Source organism: Vigna unguiculata, chromosome 11 (genome assembly GCF_004118075.2).
Source record: "Vigna unguiculata cultivar IT97K-499-35 chromosome 11, ASM411807v1, whole genome shotgun sequence".
In the NCBI taxonomy this organism is placed as follows: Eukaryota; Viridiplantae; Streptophyta; class Magnoliopsida; order Fabales; family Fabaceae; genus Vigna; species Vigna unguiculata.
The window spans coordinates 38,389,685-38,402,014 of NC_040289.1; the positions used below are offsets into that span (position 1 = coordinate 38,389,685).

The following is a 12,330-nucleotide window of genomic DNA, read 5'->3' on the forward strand; positions in this document are numbered from 1 at the left end:
CCATTAAAATATTCTCAGCGTCAATTTACAAATAACAACATCAAAGGATATGACAAAAATTCAAAAATGCTAAAATCAAATGAAAGCAATAAACACATGAGCCTTATGCACTTTGCAATCAGGATTTGTCTTTAAGTAAAATGCTATTTGTCAGAACTTTAGTACCATATGTCATTCTTTCCTTAAAACCTCAGAGAGGTGAGAATTATAATTGGTGTTGGTCTCTCCGTTAAATTATAATTTACAAATTAACCAATAAGTATTTTAACCACTCTATGAGACTATATAATAAAATGTGAAACTTCAAGACTTTGAAACATATTCTATTGAAAAATAAAATTATGTCATATTTACTAAAATAAAACAAGATAACATTGGGATTTGGTAACATGTGAACATGCAACTATGTAATATCTTAAATTTCAAGCAAATATGTTTTGTTTATTTTTTGTTTCTTACGTTTTTTTTATTCTATGGTTAGATCATTTAGTGTTATTTTTTTAATATTTTGAGATTAAAAAACCTGCTAAAAACCTTTCTTTTAAATTCATATAAAAAAGTATTGATGTTAGGAATTTAAATATAAAATTACATATCAAAAAGATAAGAGTTATAAATAATATAAAAAATTATAAATTTATTATCTTAAAAATTTAAATGAACATTTGAATGAAATATATCATATATCAAGTCATTAATCATTTAAAACTCACCAAAAAATAAATTTTCTGCTAATGTTATCTTGATAATATATAATTTAGATTATTAAAAAATAAATTATAAAGTATTTTTAAATTTTTTGTTGTATTCACGGCACCGCTCTCACCGTCGTTGTTTCACGCGTTAATGCTTGAGCTTTCTGGTTGATCCATTTTGGCGACAATGCATCACAGGAATCGATGAACCAATTAATTAATGCCATGTATTAATAAAACCAAACTCACCAACTTTATCTAACCCTCCCCTGAATTAAAAATTTCCATTGCATGTGATTTCCACAGAATCACTTTTTTTTTTTAAGTACGTTTATACCCAAAAGGTGCCATTGGATGCTTCAAATCCAAAATATAGTAGATTTTATCCTTTCCCCAACGCTTTATTCTCTTCCCTCGAGTTAATATGACTTATTAAGGGTAATATAAATATTGTGTTAGGATTAAAAAAACATAACAATTTAACTAACCACTCCAAGTGGTACTTTTTTAACATTATTTGGTACATTTCTTGAGTTTTAATGTTTGGAATCTATTACTTGATAAATCATTCAATATAAAATATATATATATATATATATATATATATATATATATATATATATATATTTGGTCATTTTATTCAATTTTTGTGGTAAAGGTTTCTGGTTTCCACTCTAAAATATAGTAGTTATATCTAGGTGCACAATTAAATAATGTACTATATTCACACTTTGAGTTTTGAAAAAATAATTATGTGAAAGTAACACACGACCTTAATTATGTGAAATTTAAGCGTAAGGATCTACTCTTGACATCAAATATATTGTTTTAAATATCAATAACTATAACTCAAAACAATTGTATAAATTAGGTCAGTGAACTAGATATTAATGATTCTCTTATGATTCAACATTAATTATAATCCCATGGTTATATAATAAATGATACAATAGTTTTAATAAACAATAAATTTTGATAGCATGGTATAATTTTATTTTACATCTAATCATACTCAGACTATAAACTTACAAATTCAGAAGAAAAAAAATAACAGAAGGAAAACAGACCTGTGGGGTCACCTATATGAAAAGTTAAAAAAGATGGATTTGTTTCAACTAACCAACAACCTCTGTGCATGTACCCTCAACGAAGATATTCGATCAGAAATTATAAACAAAAAGGTAAAGAATATTAGAATGTTATACTTCATCGAAAAATATAATGTTAAATATGTTTTTAATTATTTAATTTATAGTGAATTTTGGAATTTGTCTATTTTAAAATTTTGGACTAATTTAGTAATTATTTTTTGAAATATGTATATTTAATTATTTTAATCAAATTTTATTAAGTTTATTTGACATTTCAAACGTGTTTTATAATAGTATTTGAGTTAATATTAAGCAAAAATGTGTGAAACAGTATAAACAACTCAAATATAATTCTGAAATACATACGAAACATCAAATAAACCTAACAAAATTTGATTAAAATGACTAAATCTACTTATTTCGAAAAATGAAAAACTAAATTAGTACAAAGTTTTAAAATAAACAAATTTTAAAATTTACTAAAAATTAAGGAAAAAAACATATTTAACCCTAAAATATATTTGGATAAACCTTTATTTTCCCTCTATTGTGTATATTCTGGTTGGGAAAGAGTACAGGCAAAGAATACAAGGCTAAGAAATTGATTTTCTCTTTGGGGCACTTCACTCCACCTTGAGTGGATGTTGTTAGCTTTATGGCACATGCACGATGATAAGGGTAACCTTTTTTTTTATTGGTTGTGGTCCTCATCTTGTGACGGTGACCTCAAGCTACTTACTTGTGTCACATTCACGTACATTGCAAGAAAACAAATACCATGTTACATTTAAGGAATTATTTATTTATTTATTAAATATATATTTCATATCAGTAATAAAACAAATTTAAACCATATAAGTGAATAAAAAATTGTTTTATAAAATTAAGTTTAACTTAGTTTTAATACTTATTAAAATTTTATCAACGAGATTTATATATTTAATCTTACATTCAAGAGGTATATAGTTCAATAAATTTAATTAATTTTATAAAATTAAATTAAACTTTTTAGAATTTATTTTTTTAACAGTATTTACTCTAAATTTTGGACATTAAGAAAACATCTTAAAATATTTAACAACTTGACACTGACAATGTGAGATAATTTAGTAAAAGAGGAAAGAAACAAAAAAAATTAGGCAAATAAGTTGATTAAACTGAAATGAAGACCCACGTGTAAGTAGGGACATCATGCACGACTAGGATAGTAATGTTTCATGGTTTTCATGTGTTTGTGACAATATTGGTTTCATCATAGTGGCGGAAAGAGGGGTCGTAGTTTCTTAAGTTTTTATTACAATTCTCAGCCCCACCCTAGCACATTATATTATAGTAGTATTTTTGTGTGCGTCGTGCGATTTCACCTGGAAAATCCTCTCGTAGCATAAGAGTGTGTTCATTTAAGGTATTATTAAAAGATTTACGTCGATTATAGATAAAATAATTTTATAATATATAAGTGAAGTGCAAACTTTATCTTATAAATCAATTTTTTTAGAATTAAACTAGACTTAAAGTCTCATTCTAATATGGTATCAGAGTCATAGTAAACAAAAAATATTATCTTAATGAAAATTTTTAAACATTTTGTTCCACCCGTTATTGGATCGCTGACGGACTACCCATTTTTAGTCTTGCATTATATGTATATACCTCTCAGCGTGAAGGAGACACTAACGAACCATCCATTTCTAGTCTCACACATGAGATGTATATATCTCGACGTGATGGAATATGTTAAAATTTTCATATCAACTAAAAACAAAACAATTTCATTTAGGTACAAATCTCACCTTACATACTGATATAACATGGTTACATGCCCATTCTGCGAAGTTAGAATGAAATATTAAATACTTCTCTTTATGTTTTCCAAAAATGAAATATTAAATTGGGTATCGGGTATCGGTGTAGCCAGAGCGTTTAAGATTCCTTCGTCCGCACAACTACAGGACTTTTACTTCATGCACCTCCACAACAGTTTTGCACTCCCCCTATATTTTAAAGTGACAATTTTACCTATCATGAGAGTGACTTCCAGAATATACCTGTTTCGAAAATTTTCAGAACAAGATTTTCATAATAAAATTTTAGAAACAAGATTTTTAAAGCATATTAAATGCATTACAGCAAACACACTCTCTAGAATATAATTTCCGGACGAAACTTTTTGAAACACATATTCTAAAATGAGTCTTTCTAAACATCCCTACAATAAATGTGTTATAAAAAAGAGTTTTGTGCAATATATGAATATATTTTGAAAATAACTTTTTGGAACGAGTTTTCTTTCGCATTTTCTCCTCTTCCTCTGCAGTGTTCTCCTTATTCCTCTCTTCTTCTCCTTGTGCTGCGGTGGTAACGATGAAAGTGGCAGCACAATGGTGGTGTGTTGCAGTGGTGAACGGTGTCTGAATCTTTTTTCTAAGATTGTGGGGGTGCAGTTATTAATTGTGGGAGTTTTTAATTATAGACAAAAAGTGCCATCCAGCCCTTTAAAGTTTTTCATATTTTTATTTTCTTACTTCAAAACCAACACATACGAAAGCATTTTCGTGAAGCTTGTGACGAGGTGGGAAAAGAAATTTTATGAGGTGGAGGAAGCAATTTCCTAACAATTTTACAAACACACGTGAGCCCACAACATAATTTACATTCTTAAAGCTTAGGAACATTAAGAGCAGCTTCCATAATTTACTGTCTTTTGCCACTTTTATTTTAAGACATGATAGTATGTATGTATGACCATAACTTTTACGGACAAAATTTAGATGATGTAAGGCAGCATAAACAACATCTCTATAATATGATATTATATTTAAATTTTGCTTTCTGTAATAATATTTTAACCTTGAAAAAACTTTTGGGAAATTATGAAATTAACAATAACTTTTTTATTTGACAAAATTAATTTATAATTTTATAGTTTTTTAATATTTTTTAACCAAAAGATTGTGTTCAATAGATGTATTAATATCTTTTCACTTAATTATTTTATGTGGAGTGGCTTTGCCAATTGCCACCATGTTTTGTTCCTCAGCATCTTATTATCCCTGGGGAATGGCAGAAGAACATGTAGCAAGTGTTCAACATGGTTTGCGCTAGTTCACTAATCCACCCGGGAAGCACCGTTTTAGTATCTTTGCCATCAATCCAAAGGAAAAAACGAGGTATGTGACCTTTCTTCATCAGCATAGCAATTATGAACTGTTTTTCATTTAATTTAATTCCCCCCGTATTCATCATACTTTGAAACCATTTTCACAGGGAATGTGTTATGTAACAATAAGGTAAGAAAACAAAGAGTAGCATCAATGTCAATGTCCCTTGGTAACCAGAAAAATCAGAATGCAGAAGAAGCAAGTGTAAGAGAAGGTGAAAGGCTCTATCTGGGGTTTGACTTTGGCACATCTGGTGCCAGGTTTGCCATAATCGACAAAGATGATGCAATTCGAGCTGAGGCAAAGAGAGAGTACCCTTTGTACTTGGTATCATTCTATTTTCTGTTTTGTGCTAGCATACGATGAATTGGGTTAATTCTGTGTTTAACATGTGAAACGAAGGTTTATGTAATTGTTAATTCGGAGGTTTTTGTTTGTGTTGTCTAGAAAGAGTGGAGAGTCGCAGGATTGGGTACGCTCATGGAAGGAGACACTGTTTTCTCTGCTTGAAGATGTCCCACTCGACATTCGCAAACACATTGTGGCTATTTCAATTGACGGGACTTCTGCCACTACTCTCATTGTTGATAGGTGGATGAGTATTATTGACCTGCACTTTTTGATTTTGTTTAATTTGTTTGTGTTGATTTGAATTGTATTAAAGATTATGCATCTGAATTCTGAATTCTGAAGTAGGAATGTGAATTTGGTGTTGCAGTTACACAGGGGAACCGTTGTGGAGACCTTTTCTTTACAATGAGAGTTGTTCTGATGCATTACCAATGGTGAAGTCTATTGCTCCTCAAAATCACACGGTTTGCACTGGGTCGTCCACTCTGTGTAAACTCGTCTCTTGGTGGAACCATGTTGGTTCGGATAAAAAACCTGCTTTGTTGTTGCACCAAGCAGATTGGCTTTTGTGGCTTCTTCATGGAAAGCTTGGAGTTACAGATTATAATAATGCTCTCAAGGCATCATTTAATAAGTCTATCACCGTTCTGGGTTTTCACAGCTATATGAGATTTATGTCTATGTTACATTTTTAACCATTTTTTTGTTTTGTTTTGCAGGTTGGCTATGATCCTGAAGTGGATTCGTATCCTTCATGGTTAGTGTGTCAACCATATTATCATCTTTTACCTTCAGTTCTTGCTCCCGGAACTCCAATTGCTTGTTTAAAGGAGGAAATTGGAAAAAAATATGGTATGTTTTCTTTGCACATTGATTGCAAGCGCAATGAGTGAGGATCTGTACCTAAAAACCCTTTTTATGGTTATATATTAAGAGAGCCTTCTGTAAAACCAAAATTAAACTTAAATGTTTTAGTCTCCAGCTTTTATTGGTAAAGCTTATTATTAGTATGGAAATTTCTAACTTCAGGGACATTAACCGGGGGGAGAAATAGATTGTTTTTTATTTGTTGAAAAATAAGGCTTTGTCTGATAAGTGTTATGTACAACCGCACTTGTTTGTTACTAGGTTCCTATTAATAAGGTTTTTTGTCCTTCCAATTTGTTATGTACAACCTTATCTGGGTTTTGTTTTCTATTCAGACCAGTGAATAAAACTTTATTGCTATAGAATTGAAAATCATGTGTACTGCATATTCTTTCAGGTTTTCAAAAGGACTGTGTTGTGTGCACCGGAACCACCGACAGTATTGCTGCATTTCTTGCAGCTCGTGCTAGCCAACCTGGGAAAGCTGTAATCTTCTTTTATCTTTTACTGTTGCTTATTAAGACAGCTTCAGTTTCATAGAAAGCTGTATTTACGGATTGCCAAATAAATTGGAAGTTTCGTATTTTTCATGATTTTGTATTCAGTTTAGTATTCAAAAATAACGTTGAAGCTTATCAGCTTCAAGAATGGAATTTTTCTGTGCTAATATTTAGTCAATTTTGATTTTTGCATAGAAATCTTTCTGCTAATCCATCTCTGACAGTTACAGATCATGTTCCTTATCAATGCTACTACTATGACGCTTTTTATAACCTGGTTTCTCGTACTCTTCTTGGTAGGTCACTTCATTGGGTTCAACACTGGCGATTAAGTTACTCAGCAATACAAGAATTGAAGATTCTCGGTTTGGGGTTTACAGCCATCGCCTTGATGATAAATGGCTCGTTGGTGGTGCTTCAAACACTGGTGGAGCAATTCTTAGACAGCTTTTCACTGATAATCAATTAGAGAAACTGAGTGAACAGATCAATCCCTCACAACCTTCTCTTCTGGACTACTATCCCTTGCCCAAAGCAGGTGAAAGATTCCCAGTAGCAGATCCAAATTTGGCTCCAAGGTACTGAATCCCATCTGCTTTATCATTGGATCACTCATTTTTTGGAATTCAAATCCAGTTCCCATTTCAATTTTAGCTTGTTTGGAATAGTGTTTATAATATTCTCCCAAAAAGTCTCTTAACATGAACAAAACAAGTGCTGACCAAAAAAGAATCGTTAAAATAAGTTATCAATCGAAGGGAAAGTTTTGGGTGATTGTGCCAATTTTTAGAAAGGAGAAATGACATCTCAAGTTCAATATACAAAGAATCAGCATTAATTAGTTCTCAAAAGGCTGGTTCATTTTGGGTCTTGTGACAAAGCCAAATTTGGTTCTGCTAACTGTACCATCCAAAAGGCGAATTTTAACTTAACCACAAATCAATCTTAACTCATAGCAGGAAGTATAGTTTATTTCGATTTTTTATTTTCTGAAAACTTAATCTAAACAAGTCTGAAAGACTTTTCATTTTCATAACCAAGTTTGAATTCTTGGGCAGGCTTCATCCACGTCCTGAAAACGATGTTGAGTACCTGCATGGGATTTTAGAATCCATTGCGCGTATAGAGGTAAAACTGAAAATCTTCTGACTCAGATGAGACACTATCTTCATTTCATATTTTTGTTGAAACATGTGTGGATCTTCACGCATCCACACTAGAGCGAAATGTGAAAGACTCTTGAATGTTATTTTAGGCAAAGGCATATGGGTTGCTAAAGGAGCTAGGAGCAACCCAGGTAGAGGAAGTTTTCACTGCTGGTGGAGGAGCCAAAAATGAGAAGTGGATAAAGATTCGTGAGAGGGTGCTTGGTTTGCCTGTGAGTCGTGCAAATCAAACAGAAGCTGCATATGGAGCTGCATTATTGGCAAAAAAGGGTGATCAGCAAAATATTCTTTCATAACATTATTGCACTCCACCTGTTTGATCATGGTAACCAGGAATAATTCTGAGTTCAAATTGTTCTTGTGAAAATGAAATTGAAGTCCGAAGAATGTTTCAACATGGATGCCACAGTGATGTTAAGTTATCTTCTTGGGTTTAAGAATAATGAGACATTAACATCTTTATTATTTTATATACTATTATATAATGAAATATAGTATTTTATTATTGAAAATAGGTGTTTTATTTATGCTTTAAAGTTCAGCATCAAACCCTGTTTGAAAAGCCAAATAAATACAAATAATAACCGAGAAGAAGTGGTGTTTGGTTTGGTTTGATATAGAAAGTACTGCAAGTTATTGCGCCGATGAGAGAAAGGACAGTGTTGAATTCACTAATCTGAAATTTGTGGTACCTATAACCACGTGGGTCCATGAAATCATTACGCCTTTCTAATCCATCTTCGACACCCCTTCTTCCCAAATCTTCCTCATCATCAATGATCCAAGATTTACATTTGCGAATACCAAAATTTTAGCCCAAAAATCTATCTAGGTTTTTGGTAAATTTTTAAGGTGACTTATTGGGGAATGGTAAGGGAAGACATTAATCTAGGTTTGGTAAATTTTTAAGGTGACTTAGATGGTAAGAGATGAATATATTAACATGTATACAACTATGCATAACTTAATTATTTAGGACATTTGAATTGTTCATGACAAACTTTAGATTGTGAAGATATAAATGACATAATATTAGTAAAAACACATGAAAAAAACAATAGATTAAACGAACAATGACAATAGATAATATTACTAATAATAAAAGATAAAGAGTTAAGAGTAACATGAAAAAGTCATTATCTTGTTAAATAAACGTAAATTTAGATATCGATTACCATTGTTATGAGTCTCTTAACACACTTATTGAATGTCTAAGGAAAGTACAAGAAAAATGTCACTTAAAAAAACTCAACTAAGTAAGCAACACTCTTAAAGTAATTACTTTAAACTCTTAAAGTAATTACTTTAAAATCTTAAAGTAATTGTTTTTGCCATCTCATAAATATTAATATTAATAACTTATTACTTATGAGTATGAATGAAATGGTTATGTCAAAGATGTATAATGTCAACTCGTTACCCATCAACAAATAAAAAATAACTTGTTATTCGTCTGTTTACTTGTTGGATATCCGTTTCAAAAACTCCAAGATATTAATGAATATATGTAAATATTAAAAACAAGTTGTAAAATTTTAATATAAAATCTAAATAAAATAAAAAATATATAATATATAATATGAATTAAATTTTAATTTTAATTAAATTTAACTTAATAAAATATAAATTAAATTTTAATTTTAATTTTTTTATAGACAATGAATATTCATGGGTGTAGATAATATGATATTCACACCCAACCTATATATAAATGAGTATTAAAATATTTGTTATCCATTAATAATAGATATCCACCACAAATACAAACTATATGTCTACAAATATTTTATTTATTAAATGTATGTTGTATTATATATATATTTTTTTCACTCTATCTTATTAAAAGAGTTATTTTAAGAATTATTTTCCAATATCTTTTATCAAATATGTATTATATATATATATATATATATATATATATATATATTATTCTATCTTATTTACATTTTTATATTTTTTAACTCATGAAGACTTTATTTTCATAATAAAATAATTTATATAACATAGGAAAACAACAATTTTAATAAATAAAGAAAATTAATCATTTCACATCACCAAAAATTCTCATTATACATTAAAATCTACAATAAATATAATTATAATAGATTATCATATATAAATATATATACTATTTTGTTATAATTTTTCTTTATATGCTATCAGTTTTTATACAAACAACATACCTATTTAAAACTCTCTCATAAGAGAAAAATATAATTAAAATACTGACAATAAATTATATATTTAGAAAGACCCGAATCCAATTCATTTATCGGAAATCCTATCAACTTAGTCTCTTATTCGGCTCAAATCTAATGAACCAACAAAGTCAAAATATTTGTTATAAAAAATTTAGAAAAAAAAATAGTATTTTTAAAATGTATTTTGGTTTATATAATATAGTGAATATTTTGAAAGAGATTGACAATAATTTTGTCCTGGACAGTGACTCCTCAGTTGATGCATTAAATGTTTATGCAATGATTACCCTTTCGCTCTTTTCCTCTCTCTCTCCCATTCCGTCATTTTTTGGGCTAACCAATACTTCCCTCCCTACCCTATACTCTCCTCTCGCCACCTTTCTCATCTATTATTTACTTTTTGAAAACCTATTAAATATTATATTATCCTTAAAATAGTTACGAAAGAACGAAGTGATCATTCAAAACGTAATGTTTTTTACAAAAGCCATAAATAAAAATTTAATTAATTGAATCGCACTCATTTTTATTTAAATATTTTTGTTTGTTATTAATTTTTAAAAAATGTGTCTATTTGATATTAACTTTTATAGACACGTTAATAGTTTCTTAATATTTGAAAAAAATGTCTTTTCTAAAAAATATTTATTAATGTTGTTAATTTTATTCGATTTTTATCGCTAAATCTTATTATAAATATCTTTAATTTTGTAAATACGTGTTAATAATTTATTCAGAAAATAATCTAATTGATATATTATTTTAAAAGTAACAATTCAACTAATATCTTTTAAAAAATAGATATCAAACTCATCGAATGAATATGATATGATTAATTAAATCATAAATAAAACAGAAAATATTTGTTTTCATTTAAGTATATTTTAAAATTTTCTTTTTAACTAAAATAGATCCTTGATGAATTGTATACGTAAGAAATTCGTTTAAATAATATTTCGTTTCTTAACGAAAGTTTGTTATTAAAAAATTATTCTATTTTCTATTATTCTCCTTGCTTCTTACATCACTTACTTATAAACAAAATTTTTGAAGGAAAACGTATTAACGTCTCTTTTGTCAAATCCTCTCGATTATCCTTAACCCTTAACAATATAAGACTGTGTTTTGGTAGTTACCATTTTGATGGTTGTAAATTTTCTATAAAGTAATTTTAAGTTATTTATCTATATACTTTTTTTACGCTTTAACTTCTTTATAATACTTAAAATATTTATTTAACCAGTATATTTGTATATTATTTTATTGCTACTATAATTATATAAAAATAATGTTACAAGTCTTATTTTTGTAATAATTATAAAAATAAATAATTATATTTGTATATTATTTAATTAATATTCTAAATAATACTTATTTTTTAATGTTTTTTTAAATAAATATTTATTATTATTATTATTATGTTTGCTGAAAATATGTAGTGTGATTCTGAATGAATTGAAGAAATCGAAGAGATTTTATCTAATAAACCCAAATTAATCAATTTAATACATATTTTTATACTAAAATTTATTTGTAAAAGGGAAAAAATATAGATTTCCAATTACAACCGAAAATGTTTTTAGTAGAATTTATCTTGAAACATAATTTCTTGAAAATAACTTATATAAAATATAAATTTATTTATATTTTCTCTACCATGAGTAAAAATATACATAACTTTTTAAATAAGTGTCTCGGTGAAAAAAAAAATGAAAAGTAACTTTAGATATTTTTGTAAGGTGTCTGTGTTGGAAGGTCTTACAAAACAAATTTTAGGTTAAATGTATTAAAAAATATAGATATACTCTTTAGAAGAGTTTTTTCTTTTTTTTTTTAAGTGTGTTAGAGATTGTTTGGAAGTTGCTTAGAGTAACTTTTTTATTAGATGATTAGGACATAACATTTTTAACATGTTTATGGTTTTTTTGTTTTAGTTAATTATTTGATTTAATAAATAAAGAAGAAAAACAATATTATTTGGCACTCTCTTCTTTCTCTTATTTCTACTTAACAAATATTAATAATAAATAAACAAATTCTATATTGAAATAATACTATTTAGAGTTATTAAATTATAGTATAAGAAATGATAGTCTTATACTATTATGGTAAAATGAAAAAAAATATTTCCATATAATAATTTTATGACATATCCAGTACCAAAAAAATATTATAAGAAAAACAGTAACTTGAAGGAAAAAAAAAACACAAAAAATCAAGTATAGTTTAACAAATATTCAAATAAAATATATTTGAAACATAATAATGTAAAAATAATAAAATAAAAATAATGATGAG

The 12,330-nt window shown here is 28.1% G+C and overlaps 1 protein-coding gene across 1 annotated transcript; it reads left to right on the plus strand.

Moving 5' to 3' along the window:
* Nucleotides 1-4,797: 4,797 nt before the first annotated feature.
* Nucleotides 4,798-8,304, plus strand: LOC114168797 (D-ribulose kinase). Its single transcript, XM_028053749.1, has 9 exons — nt 4,798-4,956; nt 5,054-5,274; nt 5,399-5,538; nt 5,666-5,918; nt 6,018-6,150; nt 6,563-6,651; nt 6,966-7,243; nt 7,724-7,793; nt 7,921-8,304. Exons 1-9 carry the CDS (start codon nt 4,878-4,880, stop codon nt 8,125-8,127), a joined length of 1,470 nt encoding a protein of 489 aa, XP_027909550.1. The 5' UTR covers nt 4,798-4,877; the 3' UTR covers nt 8,128-8,304.
* The last annotated feature ends 4,026 nt before the right edge of the window (nt 8,305-12,330 follow it).